This window comes from Diadema antillarum, unplaced genomic scaffold, assembly GCF_040938485.1.
Source record: "Diadema antillarum isolate AM-2024a unplaced genomic scaffold, OU_Dant_1.0 scf00000014, whole genome shotgun sequence".
Classification (NCBI taxonomy): domain Eukaryota; kingdom Metazoa; phylum Echinodermata; class Echinoidea; order Diadematoida; family Diadematidae; genus Diadema; species Diadema antillarum.
In genome coordinates this window covers 6,348,307-6,367,266 of record NW_027270903.1, presented here as the reverse complement: position 1 = coordinate 6,367,266, position 18,960 = coordinate 6,348,307, and the positions used below count along the sequence as shown (strand labels likewise).

Sequence of the window (18,960 nt, the reverse complement as noted above, 5' to 3'; positions counted from 1 at the left end):
GGAAGCACGATGAGCAGTCAAAAATGTGTGGGATCATTCAGGGTTGTGAAAAACCATTTGCGTGTGATGTGTGTGAAAAGGCATTCAATACAGCATCTGATCTCAGGACACACCAGCGTATTCACAGTGGTGAGAAACCATTTGTGTGTGAAGTGTGTCAAAAGGCATTCAGTCAATTAGGTGATCTCAGGAAACACCAGCGTATTCACAGTGGTGAGAAACCATTTGTGTGTGATGTGTGTCAAAAGACATTCAGTCAATTAGGTAATCTCAGGAGACACCAGCGTATTCACAGTGGTGAGAAACCATTTGTGTGTGATGTGTGTCAAAAGGCATTCAGTCATTCATTTCATCTCAGGAGACACCGGCGTATTCACAGTGGTGAGAAACCATTTGTGTGTGATGTGTGTCAAAAGACATTCAGTCAATCAGCTAATCTCAGGACACACCAGCGTTTTCACAGTGGTGAGAAACCATTTGTGTGTGATGTGTGTCAAAAGGCATTCAGTCATTCATTTCATCTCAGGAGACACCAGCGTATTCACAGTGGTGAGAAACCATTTGTGTGCGATGTGTGTCAAAAGGCATTCAGTCGATTATCTATACTCCGGGAACACCAGCGTATTCACAGTGGTGAGAAACCATTTGTGTGTGATGTGTGTCAAAAGGCATTCAGTCAATTAGCTCATCTCAGGACACACCAGCGTATTCACAGTGGGGAGAAACCATTTGAATGTGATGTGTGTCAAAAGGCATTCAGTGGTTTCGGTAATTGCAGGACACACCAGCGTATTCACAGTGGTGAGAAACCATATGTGTGTGATGTGTGTCAAAAGGCATTCACTACATCATCTAATCTCAGGAAACATAGAAGTAAGTGCAATATTCCAGAGAAGGCTTCTTGCAGCAGGTCTGCAGAAAACAAAATGAATTCACAGGTCAAAAACACTGTGTTACCTATTGCAGAAAAAGAGGACTAGAATTTGATAAATGCATGAGAATTTTATTGTTTTACAAGTACTTAAATATGTATACATATCCCTGCATGATATACATTTGCATTGAATGATTGAACATTGCCTCTTTTGTATTGTATTACTCATTACTCAAGAGTACTATTTATTACAATTTCATGAAATGAAGCCAGCATAAAATAGAATTTGAAGAAACTACTTTAGACAATTGTACAATCCCAGTGTCCAATTATCAAATGCTGGATGCTTTACAAATATGAATATTTAGAGTCCTAAGGAGTGTGATCAGAAATGTACCCTGTGTATCATACCAATGCACTATAAACCAGTGAGAAAAGAAGGGAAATTTGATATCACCGTACAATCTCACGTCAGCAATAACTTCAAGGATTTACTGTATAAACTTCAGTATTCAGTAGGCCTACAGCAGCCCATAGTTAACATATGTCTTGGCTTGATGATATTGACATCTGAGGTACCATTGCATGTAAACAAGTTTTGTGTGGTCTACATTCCATTGCCCAGTTGGATCTATTGTTTTAAACAGGTGCAGCACCTAACAATGATTGACAGCTAATGTTGATAATGCCAGCCATAGTTGTTGCTGAACAGGTGGCTGCCCGGGGCCTGATTGGTCGATCGAATTGCTTTAAATGAAAAATCTAAATTTAAAATCGAATTGCTTTAGCTTTAAATCTGCGACACTTCTATCAGGCAAAACAGATAAAAGAAAACGAAAAAGAAAGAAATATAACAAGGAGAACGTTCTGGGCATGTGCTGGACAGTTGTGGCAAGAGACCTCATGTTGTCATTCCGAGGAGGGAGGTGCGTAATAGTATTAACGTCACAGAGTTATAGCTGCCTGATAATGTAAAGCGATTAATCAAACTGAGCAAAAGAAAAACCAAAAAAACCAAAAGAAAAATCTAAATTTAAAATCGAATTGCTTTAGCTTTAAATCTGCGACACTTCTATCAGGCAAAACAGATAAAAGAAAACGAAAAAGAAAGAAATATAACAAGGAGAACGTTCTGGGCATGTGCTGGACAGTTGTGGCAAGAGACCTCATGTTGTCATTCCGAGGAGGGAGGTGCGTAATAGTATTAACGTCACAGAGTTATAGCTGCCTGATAATGTAAAGCGATTAATCAAACTGAGCAAAAGAAAAACCAAAAGAAGCATACTCAAAAACGTGCTCATCTTTGAGTAAAAGGCCAGAAAAATCATTGGTTTCGAAACACACACACACACACACACACACACACACACACACACAAAGCACCACCAGGGAAGTATTGTAGGTTATCAAACTTAATGGCATTCTTGTTCTTGTTTTCTTCATCAAATTGCTTGCAAAAATCTCTCTTTAATTCACTCCAGCTAAAATGTTTATGATTTGAATAAACATAATTATTTGCCATTATCAATACATCTTTGAGTAGTTTCATGAGCGGGTAAATGAGTATGGCAGGGGAGTTTAGTGTTTGCATATGCAGTGTCCAATGATAATCTCACTTATGTGTCTGATCTACAGTGTCAATTCAGTTCTTCCATTCTCTGCTCGAACAAAAGAGCCCGGCATTGGTTTTTGGACTGCTTGGATTCGAAAAAGCAATTACGCTTGTGATATTATGTACAGACTAGAAAACCCGAAGAGAAATTCAACACTTGATGTTGAAACCACCTGTTTGTTTGTTTGTTTGTTTGTTTGTTTGTTTGTTTGTGATATAGACACAATGAACTTGTATGTATAGTATGATAAGTTCTGTGCGATCTTCCCGATATTGTTAACGTTTGAAGTACATGTAAGTGCTTGTCATATGATGCGTATATTCAAAGTGTATGTAAATATTTTTTTTCTTTAACTGGCTTTGTTTAGAACATCTAACGTAGATTGTTTTCTGTCCCCTCCCAATGTAAATACTCGGATATCGATGAATTATTTTCCACTTGATCTGTTGAGCAAATGGTATAGTTTATATATTGTACGACTGTAAATAGTGTACACATTGTGGATACAAATTTTTCATTTGAATTTTTCATATTGTATGTGTATATATTCATACAGTGTACCACTTTCAGAAATACTATTCAAAACTTTTAAATGGTTGGAAAATCAGTTCATCAAGTGTTCATGTCCGTTTTAAATCTATAAGTAACTTTTAACGAGGCGGGACCATGCTTGTTTGAGAGAATATTTTCAATGTTGTATAAAGATGTGTATATCATAGGTCTGAGAAAACATTTTATACGGCTTGGCTTCGATAATCAAAGCATTGCGCTAGCTTCATTCACATGTTGGGTTCAGTATCGGTACTTTAATACCTTCGGAGTTTCGTGCCGCTAACATGAACATGTCACCTTTTGAAAAAAAAGGACTGTATATATAGAACGGTACAATTTCAACAGCATTTTCATTCGTACGTTTCGTCAAATGTTGCAGCTCGATTGTGTAATGGATATAGATTATTGGCATGGAGAAAATAGTTATTTGACGAACTGTTAAAGTAGAGATTGCTGTTACTTATCTAAATTCATGGATTCAAAATGTTCAAAGTGTTCTGATTGTTGCTATATAATGGAATCAAAGTGTTAACATTTCCATCGTGTTCTTTTCAAGAATGTTTATGTATTCAACGTTTTATGAAGATTTTGTGTCTCATCTGGAAATCTCTCAATTTCATGAATTACAAAACACGCGTATTGTTTGCACTGATTGTTGACAGAACTCCTTAATATTTAGGACGTAATACAACAAAAGACCACACTTCTTTGCGTTTTTGTAATTTACGTGTATGTGAATCGAATACAGAGAAAGTGAGAAGGAGACTTACTCTGAGAGTCTGCATGAAAGAAAGATACTCTCATTTCATCCAAAATCCTTTCTGTAATGCCAACTATTACTTTTTTTTCAACAGTGTTTTGTATTATTTGCTTTACATACTTCAGCTTAGGATGGAAAATACATGTACAAGTGTACTATTTTACCACCTAAAATAAGCCCTGTCAGTCCTTAATAGTGATAAGCAAAAAATAATGCCCCCCCCAAAAAAAAAAAAAAAATACGGCAATGATGTTCACGAGGTTGGCATTTCTGCCCTTAACGGATGTTAGTTTGGATTATATATGGTACACATTTGTATATATGCATGCTTTTGCGGGCATAGTAACTGTGTATGCACAGCATCTTTTTGTCTGTTAAAAAGAAACACGAAGAATCAAATTATATTGTGTTGTGGTGGATGAATCGTCGATTAATGGTTTTTGTTTGGTTTTGATTTTGACGTGTAACGTCATGAGAGTTCACGAATGTGTTTGTGTCTGCGTGTTTTGCGTGTGCAGGAATGGGAAAGAGAGATGGAGAGAGAGAGAGAGAGAGAGAGAGGTGAAAAACGAAAGAGTGGGAGAGGAGAGAGAAAAACAAAAAGAAAGAAAGAAAGAAAGAAATGGAAAGAATGAGAAAGGTGTCCGTATTTTGTATACGTCCATTCACTGTGCATTGTATTAATTAGACGTCATTGTAAGCTGAAAACTGACCCTCATGAGCAGAAACCAATGAGTGTTGTTACGAGGCTTCTTGTGTTTTTTTTTTCTTTGTCTAGCCTCCTATTTGGAATCATTCCAAGCCTTGTAATAAAAATTACATTTTTGAAATTATAAAATCTGAACCGTCATGTACCATTATTATGGGTGTATGAACATGATATAACATGCGGTCTACAGCAACTAAATCAAGCAGAATTAAAGTGTCTTTTATTTGCCTGTTATATCAAGAAAAGCTCCAGAACAAACACACACACGCGCGCATTTTGAGCCTTGAAATCATTTAAACTGATAAAAATTCATGTTCTTAACTTCACAACGTATACAGTAGTTGTCTTTATTCGAGTTATCACGCTTTCTGAGATGATAGAAGTAAATTAAATAAGATAGTATTTTAGCGGAAAATTAGTTCGGAAATCGAAGACCCCGTAATCTGAAACGCCATCCTAGATGTATCTCAATTACTGTACGCGTTGATAATCACGGGTCACAATACTTTGTACGCGACAAACTTTGAAAAAAATGCAAGAATGGTTACATGGACAAGTAATTTAGTTTCACTTTGATTTATTTCTCCACTTGTACAAACGAAATCAGGATGACAGAATCAACACTGTGTCACATCAGAATACATAAATGAGTAATGCAAATAATAATTATCATATTACGTGTTTATACACGAACAAACAGAAGAGACCGTTATCAATAATAAATTTGTTCGACTACTTAGTAATATAACAGAAAACAGAGAAACAGAAAAACATGTCAATCTACAAAATGAACTGCACCTGGTACAATTGCGATCAACAAACTAAAAACAAAGCCAGATAAAACCTTGTTTATTCTTATTTGCTTTAATAATGTAATTGGTATGGTTGAATTCATACGCCTTTCATTGCTTATTTTCGTGATGTAAAATATAACGTAACGTACTAGGCACCTACATGCATTAAAATCTAAGTCTTAATTTGATTTCCCTTTCTCTGAGCATACGTGCTGATTGACCAACTACCGATTGGTCAACTTGAAAATAAATTTACTCACAATCATCTTTAAGTAAAGTCTTAATATTATATCATAACCTTGTAATTGATGCCCAGGTGATTTTCTCTCATGATTGCTTATGTTACCCACAATAAGGCACCGCGTACGTTTGGGAAGGGAACTATCTCTCGCAATATGTATATATATATATATATATATATATATATATATATATATATATATATATAAGTCACAACAGAGGAATGCAGGGAATGCATTAATAGCCAATCTTGATTTAATGAATAATCCGAATTTTCGAGGATCCTTCCTCTTCTTCAGGGATGACAGTGAGCACTGTCATTCGCACTGTCATCCCTGAAGAAGAGGAAGGATCCTCGAAAATTCGGATTATTCATCAAATCAAGATTGGCTATTAATGCATTCCCTGCATTCCTCTGTTGTGACTTTATTATTGCTATTTCTAGTACTGCCAATACGCGGAACAACTACAATGTTTGGTACATATACATATATATATATATATATATATATATATATATATATATATGTAGATAGGTATATAGGTAGATACATAGATAGGTAGATAGATGGATAGATAGATAGGCAGGTAGGTACAAAGATAGATAGATATATCCGTTTAGTATAATATATCTGTCGGGAATCAATGTATGGTTTGTAGAGGACGGATGAAAAGTACTCGATGCTGTAAAGCAGAGCATAATTTTTAGGCGTACCTGCGTTTTGGCGTCTTGTATGCTCTCGGCGGTTTCACGTTTTGGCAATCTTCGGGCAGACTGAAGATCGCCACAGCGTGAAACCGCCGCCATGGGTGCCAAAACACAGGCATTCAATTATATACATTGTTTTATATATATATACATTATATATATATATATATATATATATATATATATATATACATATATATATATGTATATATATATATTTATATTTGTATATGATTTAACATTCCTCAAAGGCAAGAATGTCAGCCTTGTGATCAACATTGCAGTAAAGGACTGAAAGGGTGTGGTTTTAGGTGGAAAAATGGTATTTTGCATCCTACGCTGCAGTATATAGAGCAAATAACTATTCAAAACGTTTATGAAAAGGAATAGTTTTCATTACAGAAAGCATTGGCTGAAATGAGGTATCTTTAGCCATTTTTACACTTGTGTTTCTTAACCCCGGACTTTCTCTGACCCAGGACTATCGTTAGTCCCGTACCAATTTTTCAGCAATTGCGGTGCTAACCCTGCAGGGCCAGATAGTACCGGACTATCGGTGGGGCTAGCCGACTTTGGCAAAAACGAGTGTAAACAGAAAGTGGGCTAAGGATACTCGTATGTAGTCCCGTACCAACGGTGGGGCTAAGGGGGGGGGGGGGGGGGGCTCCCCCTTAGCCCCACCGTTGGTACGGGAGTAAGCAAAAATTTACAAGTGTAAAAAGCCCTTTTCTTTCATTCCACCTCTCAAATTATGTCTCGCTGTCACTCTCCCTGTCTTCGATTCACATACACGTAAATCACAAACAAGCAAAGAAATCTGGTCTCTTGTATTACGCCAAAGGAAAAGGAGTTTGGGCAACACTGATTCAGACAACAAACGTGTATTGTGAAGCCACAGAAACCCCCGCAAAAATCGTCCATCCACAGGGGCGGATTCAGGAATTCTGTAGATGGGGGGGGGGGGGGGGCGCAACTAATATTTCTGGTGCCACTTCCGGGTTTCATTTGATTTTTTTCTATTTATTTCTTTTGTTTTTAACAATATATAAAGGGGGGGGGGAGGGTGTGCGCCTCTTGCGGCCCCATCTGAATCCGCCACTGTCATGTCACCCTGCGCGTTTTCACGTATCCCGGAGAGTCGCGATGACTCTATAGGCGAGGAAGAACAAGAGAATAACGGGTTCTTATATACGGTGATGAAGGGAAATCGTTTCAAAAATTGCAAAATTGAACGAGTTGTCATTCATGCGCAAGTGCTCCTCCATATAACAATAAGAACACAAGACAAATTTAACACAATTAGACACATGAATTGAGTTGCAAAACTAAACCTTTGATCTCTAGAATACTCTCTTAAAAAAAACGAGTGAAAATATTCACTCTTAAAAGAGCGAATACAGAAAAGAGTGAATTTCGAGTGAAATTGGAGTGAATTTTGAGTGAAAATGTTCATTTTCACTCATTTTGGAGTGACGTCAGGGATCACTCCAAAATCTTCGAGTGATCCCTGCATGACGTCACTCCAAAATGAGTATCTTTGAAGCCAGGATATCAATATAGGCAAAAAATAAGGGAGAGTAATGAAGAATCTTGGGTCAAGCCAAAATTCAAATGGAATATTAATACAAATGGTAGAAATTTCAATTTGTTTTCAAATTAGGAGAATTGTAAATGATATTTGGTTCTTTAATTTATCTCATGAATCTTTGACTTACTGACTAAAAAGAGTAAAATAAAGAAATTCTGTTTATTTAACCATCTTTATGCCATTACTCCCAATGTCGTTTGAAATTTAAGCTGACAAGAAATTCTCATTTTCCTCCTTTTTTTTAATATTTTGTTTCTGTTTGAGGTTATAAAGAGATAAACAGAACAAAAACTTGTTTATGCTATTTCATTCATGTTTCTCATTGTTTTAAATTGCTTTTTGTTTTCATTGTTATCTTGAAGGACATCACCAAACGAAAGACAACTTGTCAAACTTTGCAATTTTTACTTTTGTGTCTTGGCGGGCAAAAATGAATGTGTTCACTCATGCGTAAAATGTCGTTTCGTATCAACCTACTAACCTTATAGCAAATTAAATTACCTTCAACATGGTATATAATACATTGATTTTTATCAAAATCTTTTATAACAAATATGGTCTCGAAAAAGTGTTTACTTTCTTTTTTTTTGCTTAGTGTATATATATAATTATATATATATATATATATATATATATATATATATATATATAACATATATATATTGTGTGTGTGTGTGTGTGTGTGTGTGTGTGTCTATAGTAAGTTTGCAATGTTCGTGTCATGAACCACATTTCCATGATAGGCCTATATACATGAACAATCTTCTTAAATCATGTTTGGAATTATTAGGCAGTAATGTTTACTTTTGGTATCCTTCGGCACTTGTTCGGTACAAAAATAATGTTCTATTGAATGGAGGCAATAGAAAGTGCGAAACTAAAAGATTAGCTTTAACTTAACTTTATGTATGAGACTACTAGGACCTTGGACATATTAAGTTAATCTTTAGTGAAATTAATAAACGCATAATTATAAACACTAAACAAAAAGTAAGTTCCCTCTAAAACAAATCGCTGTAATTTCTGTATCAGGAACCTTTGAGGAAATCTAAAGACAGGGGCAAGTAGCTGTAATTCCAAGCTACCTGTCAGGTGAAATTCAGTGTATATCGTCGGGTCACGCTTCAGTGAGCACGCCTTAAAGGCAAAATGGTCACTTTTTGAAGTTCAGAAAAAATCTCAGTCACGATGCTTGTGAGTAATCTGAACTTAAATGTACGTATTCATTGTACATTTTTATTGAAAAAAAAAACCACAAACGAAACAATACAGTAACATACATACCATGAGCGAAATTATAAACATAATGGATTCAACTGCCTTATTTGCCTCTTAGCTTCTAGTTTATTATCAGCATAGACTCATAGTGGGGGGCCTTGCATGTGTTATTTTTGATTTTCAGTTCAAGTTGATGTAAAAGTTTAATTTTTGGTACCATTGTAAAGGTAATTGTCTATATATCAATTTGGGTTCGAGTGTCAAGCACACAAGTAAGAAATACTCAAAATGGCCGCCAAAATCCAAGATGGCCGCCAACTTCTAGACTTTTGTCAAAAAATTGGATAAAACTCTCCATTTGAAGTGATTTAAGTGCTGAACCTGATATTTTCAAGGGTAATGAGATTATTGGACACATTTAGGAATAAAAACAATTAATGCCTTTTGCTTAATTTGCATAAATTTACATAAATTCCATTTTTAAGCTTTTTTCCTTAAAAAAATACAATTATTTAGAGACAAAATGTATACAAACAAGGCAAGTGCCAAATTGTGTCTCGCCCATTCGCGTACAAGGAATTAATATTTTTTATAACTCCCAGAAGTTAATTGACCTGCTTATGACCTTTGACCTTGTGGTGACCTTCAACACCCCAAGGGACATTTACCATCCAAGTTTGGTCACAAACGGACAAAGGGATCAAAAGTAATGAGCCATAATCGAAACGTGCCATAAAAACATAACATTGGGCCCTAAAAATTTGTTGACCCCTTTCTGTGACCTTTGACCTTGTGATGACCTTTAACTCCCCAAGGGACATTTACCATCCAAGTTTGGTCACAAACGGACATAGGGATCAAAAGTTATGAGCCACAATCAAAATGCGCCCTAAAAACATAACATTGGGCCCTAAAAGTTTGTTGACCCCTGTCTGTGACCTTTGACCTTGTGACGACCTTCACCTCTCCAAGGGACATCTTCCATCCAAGTTTGGTCACAAACGGACCAAGGGATCAAAAGTTGTGAGCCATAAACGAAATGCGCCCTAAAAACTTAACATTGGGCCCTAAAAGTTCGTTGACCCGTCTGTGACCTTTGACCTTGTGGTTACCTTCAACTTCCCAAGAGACATCTACCATCACCCAAGTTTGATTGCCATTGTAGCAACATGTGCTGAGTTATGTGTGATAAGAGAGTCTTGCAAGTAAACTTTAACGTATGACCTCAAATGACCTTTGACCTTATCATGTGACCTCTTACGGCACCATAACATGAAGGTACCCCCAGTGCATCCATCACCCAAGTTTGATTGCCATTGTAGCAACATGTGTCGAGTTACGTGTGATAAGAGAGTCTTGCAAGTAAACTTTAACGTATGACCTCAAATGACCTTTAACCTAATCCTGTGACCTCCAATGGCACCATAACATGAAGGTACCCCCAGTGCATCTATGACCCAAGTTAGGTTGTAATCCAAGCAACTTATGTAAATTTATTTGTCAAAAGAGAGTCTTGCAGTTAAACTTTAACATAGAAAAGAGAGTCTTGCACATACTCTTTAATATATGACCTCAAATGACCTTTGACGTCAGCACATGACCTCCGACAACACCATAACATGAAGATACCCCTAGTGCTTCTATCACCCAAGTTTGGCTGCCATTGCTGTAACAGTTGCCAAGTTATGCATCATAAGAGAGTCTTGCAGGTAAACTTTAACATTTGTGACGGACGACGGACGGACGACGGACGGACGACATTTGGATCCCTTAGTCTCGCCTTCACCTCCGGTGGGCGAGACAAAAAGGAAATAATCACAAGGAAATGATAATAAGGAAAGAATTACAGCGAAATCTTCCAGAAATGTCCTAAAATATATTTTCAACACATCCGATGAATAGGGGGTCAATAGCTCCATGTTTTACAGAGGCATTATACTCCAAAGAAAGGTCTTGGAACTGCTAGCAGGCCCCATGTCACAGTGGAAATTGACAAAAGTTGCCAAAAATTGACAAAATTGACCAAAGTTGCACAAAATTGTACAAAATTGCATAAACTTTTCACAAAGTTGCTCAAAATTGCGCAAAGTTGTACAAAGTTGCATAAACTTTTCACAAAGTTGCACAAAATTGCGCAAAATTGTACAAAGTTGCACAAACTTTTCTCAAAGTTGCACTAAATTGCGCAAAATTGTACTAAGTTGCACAAACTTTTCTCAAAGTTGCACTAAATTGCGCAAAATTGTACAAAGTTGCACAAACTTTTCTCAAAGTTGCACTAAATTGCGCAAAATTGTACAAAGTTGCACTAAATTGCGCAAAATTGTACAAAGTTGCACTAAATTGCGCAAAATTGTACAAAGTTGCACTAAATTGCGCAAAATTGTACAAAGTTGCACTAAAAATTGCGCAAAATTGTACAAAGTTGCACTAAATTGCGCAAAATTGTACAAAGTTGCACTAAATTGCGTAAACTTCTCACGAAGTTGCACAAAAATGTGCAAAGTTGTACAAAGTTGCATGACCTTCTCACAAAGTTGCAAAAAATTGCGCAAAGTTGTACAAAGTTACATTAACTTTTCACAAAGTTATGCAAAATTGCGCAAAGGTTCACAAAGTCACATAAAATTGTAGGGGCAAGCATGGTGTCACCGGACACCATGGTATTACCGGACACGCACATTTTTGCGTACTAATGACATTCTGTACGCGCGAGACTTCGTAGATTAGCCTCACAGAACTTTGTGTGGACCGAAATCGCAAAAAACGCCACATAAAAATGTAAAAAAAACGAAAAAATTCACATTTTACCTCAAATTTATAGTTGAGTGACCCGTACCTTGTTTATAGTTAATATTTATGCATGTTTGAATCACATTTCGCGACTGAAATTCTATGAAATCCCACTCACATACAGGAAAAATGCTGAAGATTCTATTAGAACCAAAAGTTCACTGATCAATATCGGAAAAATTGTAGCTATCGTCCTCAAACGCGAACGATGCGGAATAGTTGTGCGCTAAGGGGCACGCAACTCATCACCCGCGCGTGCAGCTCCCATAGACAAAGCACGTATACTCTAACCAGTTGTCGATTTCTCACAAGGTTTTATTGCGTGAACTGTTCGAAATGGTCAAGACAGACATTTTACTGTAAAATACGAAATTTGAGCTTCATTTGCAGATTTTTTTGTGTGTCATCCGCTCGGTGAGAATGTGTATGGTGATTTGTGGGATGAATTGTGATTCTGGTGCAAGGATTAGGTGCGAAAGACCTCGATTATTCGATTACGAAAATAGCGTCCGGTAATACAATGCGATTTTGCACCGCGCAAAAAACCACTATTTTTAGAGGGGTATGTTTGAAGCATATTTTCTAAAAACTGGAATGAAGAAATGACGTAAGTTGGCTGAATTCGTAATTTCCATGAGTCTGTGAATAAGTGGTGTTGTTTTTAGCCGAAATTTCACTCTATGAGTACGGAATTCAAAGCCACAAAGAAAAGCGTCCGGTAATAGGATGTTCCACCCTACTAAGTTCCATTAACCCGTTGAAGACGAGCTGATTTTGCTATTACACGCAATTCTTATGACCCCAGCCCGATTATACCCGGGACTCGTCTTCAACGGGTTAACTTCTCACAAAATTCCACTTTAATTCTTCTCCCTTCCCCAAATGAGGTCCAAATGTGCTTGCTCCGTACATTCTGTGCGTTTTCCTATCTTGTTAACTCTAATATCTTTGGTACTATCAAAGAGTTAACAAGATAGGAAAGCGTGCAGTATGCATGGAGCAAGCACATTTGGACCGCAATCGGCAGTCAGGCACAAGATCGAAATACCGTTCTTCCCCAAAAGAACGGTTTATGGTTGTTTTGGGGCCTGATGAATAATACATAAACCTTAGTCCCGTCATGCTTTGCGATGCGTTGCGTGTTATACCTATGGCCAACAAATGTTTGGTTTGCAGTACCGTTTTTTCAAAAAATATTTACGGAAAATGTCATGGCTCAATATTTTTTACAAAGCGCATGAATCATGAAGAATACATAATGATACTTCTCTGTTAATATAAAAGAAAATGAGCCATGACATTTTTGAGAATTTCCACTGGAATACGTAATTAGGCTCGATATTTTTGAAGATTTGAACGAACCGTTCCTTATAGACGTGTTCGAACAGGCGCTTTGTCAAATAACGCAATCTGGTAAGGGTATTGTTTGTTATCAGTTGGGTTGCAACTCGCTAATGTTTATCAATGTAACATCTTATCGTGAAGCTCAGAGACATAGAGTAGAAGGGGGGGGGGGGGGTGGAGCAGAATAGATGATTTGGTAATGTAGACAAACTATGTATTCACCTGTCAAATACAACCACATCACAATAGTCAGAAGGCGAACTGCATACATTAGTATTGCCAAGTCGGACAAACATTGTAGCTTGTCAAACCTATAGCAACATTCACAGCGGGTGACGATCATTCCATCCATTACAATGTTATTGTTTGTTATCAGGTGAACAAATGTTTGCTTATCGAAATTTAACAAAGGTGTGTGCATAAAATTTGACATTACGAAACCCCTCTATTGAACCGGGGGGTAAGATTATGTAATTGTTCTTGTTTTGATTTCTTATATACCAAGATATGCAATTGAATTATGACAAACGAGCAGGGGAAAACATTCTAAAACGGTACTAAAAACATCTCCCGCTCTGCGTATGGGTCAACACCCTGTTTGGTTTTCAAATTATGGGGTTTGCTTCTCCTGCTTGACCCCCCCCCCCCCCCCACCAAGCATGCACATCAGGCCAGGTAGTTTTTGGACCATAGCATTACAAAAAGTCTACACGCGTCGGCGGACAAACTCTTAATGAGGTATGATGTCATATTTTCATTAACATACAACCAATTGAAACCCGTTACTGATAGTGTATAATGAATATTCATTAATTGATCACGCGTTGACCTCATTTGCATACAAACACAGGTCAAAGATATTAGCCAATCACGAGCTAGTGCTGGACGACTCGCTAGCGTGGTCGCGCTCCGCGAAATACCTGCATGCGATACGCGCAGCTGTATAATGCATGCACTATAATAGGGTCTTAGCTAGCTTAGATCAGTATACTAGTACGTATGCATGCAACGCTGTTAGAACTTATTTCATATTTGGACAAATTCATCGAGTACTCTATTCTACTAGTACTAGGCTACTTCATTCTGGAACCAATGAAAGAACACCCGACCCAAAGACCAAGGAGAAGATGTGCTTCATATTCCATCGGATATTTCAAAAAACTCGCGGAGACCCAGGAGAAAACAACTGCAGTGCCAGTGGAACAAAAAGTCAGCATTTGATGTCGAGGTAGGCCTAACGACAAACGTTAAACTCTACTAAACATCATTCTAATATTTTGAAGCATGTGTAAGTATTGTCTCATGTAGGCCTAACTGTTACATAGTGTTAGCGCCGATGTAGAATAGAACCTATAACGAATCAAACTAGTGTATTATTAATAGAGGAGATTAAACCTAAAGGTCAAAACTATTTGTGCATTCATCAAACCGTCACTAACAGTAGGCCTAACACTAAAAACAGTAAACTGTGTACTGTAACACTCGACTTAATAGTCTAACAGCACCAACCTTAAAGGGCACGTATAGTTTTGGTTGAGACCTAATTTCACTGGTTTCTAACATTTTTTGTGAGATATCAATGAGAAACATGAAAGAGCATGTAATTCCATGAGGAATTCAACATTTATTTGATGAAAATTGGTTTTGAAATGGCTGAGTCGAGATATCTAAAACAGCGATGTTACTCTTATTTTTTTTTTTTTTTTATTTTTTTAGGGTGAAGCTTAGATTTGAGGAAATGATATGATTGACAAAAATGTTTGAAAATTTGTCACACATTGTATACAATGTGAAGATGAACAAGTAACACAATAAAATGAGATTTAGGGTCCTATGCAGTATTGCACGTCACCAGGAATGGGTCTATAATTGGAATGAATGGAAAAGATGCTTGTTCTTGAATTGTGTAACATAATTCAAATAATCTACCAGGAATCTTCAGTCACGTGTCTTTTCGTGCTTATCAATGCCCTGTGGTACTGTATATGGAATCTAAATAACGTTTTTACTCTTTTGATTGCTCTAATGTGAAACTGAATGCCCATTATTTTGTTGCCCTATCGAAATTGAATGACTCTCTATACTCTTGCATGCACTAATACGAAATTGAACAGGAAAACGTATATTCCTATTAAACATGTAACCCGTGTTTAACATTACACTGCCGAAGGGATAAAGCCATTGTTATAATTCAATTATACATTCATTGTGCATATGATTCCTTTCTACCTACATATCCTTTGTGTGTATACTTGCCACTTCTCTAATAAATGATGGGTATTTAGTATCATCATCTTTGATTTACAGAGATATTGTATGAACTTGACTTTTAATTTCAGGCGGATCTCATCACCAAAGAGGATTTTTCAGGCAGCTGCGGAACAGCAAGTGATGTCAATACTTGTACTGCGCTCAGGCTTGCCATAAAGGAAAAGCTTACAATCAGCATAAACCAGAATCCGGAGTGCGTGGCACGTGTCCCTGTAGATCCACTGGTGTTCGAGGAAGTATTTGCACCTTGTAAAAATACTCAAGACCGTAACCTAATGAATAAGCTGAATGCCATCCTGGGACCCGACTGGAACGTATAAGAATAGCCAATATGGCAGGGGATTTCGCATACGTGAAAGAAAAGGGGCTTTACCTAAAGGTTAGGAAAATGAGACCAATTACCGAATTTGTGGAACGTAGTGGTACCCTGCCAGGACATCATCTGGAGAGAGGGCACTATCTGATGTTGAGGTTCATAAGGTCGTATGGAACTCGAGAAGAGTGGAAACAGCAGAAATGAAGTCAATACACAACAACTTTTTGTTTCAGGGTTGTTTAGAAGTTTTACAGTTTCTTAGTTTCAAAGTTATTTAGACATTTTACACTCAAACGTCAGTTCCATATTTTTTATGCAGTTTGATTCATTCATGAACTATGGCATACTTTTTTTAAGATGTAGATTTGGCTTTTGTTACTGAAGTTACAAAGTTACACAATTATGCATAGGGGTCCACATCAGGTATCAAACATTGTGTTTTCTTCAATATGCCAACATTATTCTATGTGTCTTCAACTCCTCGTCTACTGAATGCAATAAAATCGTATCTAATCAGACCTATTACTCGAATAAAGCAGTCACGACGTGGAGGGAAGCAGCGAGCTCTGTTCAGTAAGTGGCTTAAAAAGACAAAGACATGGCAGCTTAAAATTTTGCAATCAGAATGTCCGCAAAAAAGTCTGCCTGATACCATAAAGAAACTTAAAAGAAAAATTGAGAAGTTGACATACATAAAACAGAAGCTTGAAAAAGCTTTGAAAAAGAATGAAGGCTTTGAATTGATCAGGAAAAAGTACAAAAAAACCTGCTCTGCATTTCTCTATGTTACTGAGAAATAGACAATCAGGCAAGCGATCAGCATGAATGAGAAAAGAACATTACTCAAGGAGACATGCCAGGAGACTTTCAATGCATCTCAAAGAAGAGTGTCGGGCCAGGTTACAATTTCTTGATTCGTGGGGAGTTCTTGTCATACATATCACTGTAAGAGCCACAAACAGTAGAGAACTGAAGGCTATTTCTCTGATTGAAGAAACAAAGGAGTTGTGTAGCATGACAGGATGTAATGAAGAGGATATTTTACAAAGGGTAAATCTCGCCGTGCTAGTAAAGGATGCTCATGGCATCTCAGATGAGTCTTGGAATGCACTTGCGTGTATTAGCAATATAGTAGCCTAGTACTTGTAGAATAGAGTACTCGATGAATTTTGTCCAAATATGAAATAAGTTCTAACAGTGTTATCGTGTTGCATGAATACGTATACAGAGATGTTGTTGATGTTCAAGATAGTATACATGTCAAAAAAACAAACAAACAAACAAACAAACAAACACTGGTGTTTAAACTTTGGGGTACTCTGCCCTACTTTGGGTAAAGGAAGCAATTGACAAAACTGACATTTATTGTAAAAAAGAAAAATGTTTCTGTCATTCTTTATTGACGCCAATGTAATGTCATGATGTCTTGCCCAGCACATCACTTGGTAGGATGAGTGTCAATGCACTAGAACTGACTACTAAGAGCACACTAGATAGAGTATGAAAATGTCACTAACTCAGATTGGATGGTATGTCATTTGCCTCCTATTGCCAAAGTAGAGCATATACTGTTCTGATGGAAGTCAACTTTTTGAAAGTTAAAAATTACCCTTTGAAGAAAATTGCATAATTGTGTATCTTTCCTGCGAATATAAGGGTATAAAGTTCTATTTTCAAATTTCACCGTTTCATGTTTATTAATGTTACTATGATGGATGTACATGACAAACTCTTTATGTTTCCGCCAGAAGAGGTCCGAGAAGTTTTCGGGTTGTTAGGACCTATTGTATTCCTTCACAGTACTTGTTAAAGTGCTGTGTCGTGCACACTTAAAAAAAGTGTTCATAATCATATCCATGTATATCAGTTAAACGACTTAGAAGCAATGAACACATGGCCCAGTCGTTCTGAAATGGAAATGAATTTTGGATATGGATTCCTAAATGGTAGTTCTGAATACAGCATTGTACTATATTACAACTGAAAATTCATGATGTTCCTTGTTATCGTTACAGATTATGACTTATGTAAGTTTTTTTTTTTTTTGGGGGGGGGGGGAATGTGGTGAATTATAATGTAATTCATTTTAAATCTTTTAAAACCTCCGTGAAATGTATAAATTGACTCTCTCATAATTAGAATATCCTAAAGATAAAGTCATCAAAAATATAATTGTATTGGCTGGAATAGTTTAGCTTATGAGTCATACAGCCTGCTTCACCCGAAAGCTCATCAGCACTGACCAGTATTTTTGCATTCAAAAGAGAAGACGATACAACCCTTCGTGCCGTCTTCTTCTCTTATAAATGAAAAAAGCAAAACAAAACAAACAAATGGTCAGTCACTGATGAGCCTTATGGTGAAACACCCTGTATGTCTCATTAGCTAAACCATTCCAGCCAATGCAATTATACACACAGCTCCTCTAGTTCAGCGCTTTTCCAAACTTCAGTGTATTATGTATACATTACACTCTATTCGTATAGGCAAAATATACCCCTGATTTTTTTGTTACAAGTTTTACGCGCATAGGTACAATCCTGCCATGAAATTAATCCATACATTGTTGCCACAATGACTGTCATTCAATTTCGCACACGCTGGATTCTTTTCTAAACCGTCACATAGTTTTGCAGATATCTACTACCTTATAGGACTAAATATTGAATTTATAAAGACAATAGATGATTTGTACCAATTCTATCTCTTGTTAGAAGATTTGTACCAATTCTGTCTCTTGTTAGAGCATTTGTACCAATTCTGTATCTTGTTAGAGGATTTGCACGTATTGTAATTTTGCAGATGACTAAAAAAGAAGACTGAATAAAAGCAAATGGCTGTTGGTCTATCTTCATATATACACTGTTTTTGTGTTTATGTCCAAAAGGTTTTGTCAGTGTATGACATGTGTATACAGCATGTGTGCTTGTGTTGATTTTGCTCGGTAGAGGTGTGCGTGCATACATTAAGGTATGATGTACATATGTGTGTGTGTGTGTGTGTGTGTGTGTGTGTGTGTGTGTGTGTGTGAGTGGGGGGGGGGATCGAACCCAACGGAATCAAAAAGTAATTACGACAGTGCAGAGCTCAGTGACATACAAGTACATTATGCAATTCAGCCACACAACGACATTGAAAATTGATTAATAGTTAGAATTTTATTCATAGCCGTACACAAA

At 36.9% G+C, this 18,960-nt stretch overlaps 1 protein-coding gene across 1 annotated transcript; it reads left to right on the top strand.

Annotated features, from left to right (window-relative positions):
• The first annotated feature begins 23 nt into the window (after window positions 1-23).
• On the top strand, window positions 24-980 carry LOC139722350 (uncharacterized). The gene has a single exon (XM_071633661.1). It carries the CDS (start codon window positions 24-26, stop codon window positions 978-980), a length of 957 nt encoding a protein of 318 aa, XP_071489762.1.
• The last annotated feature ends 17,980 nt before the right edge of the window (window positions 981-18,960 follow it).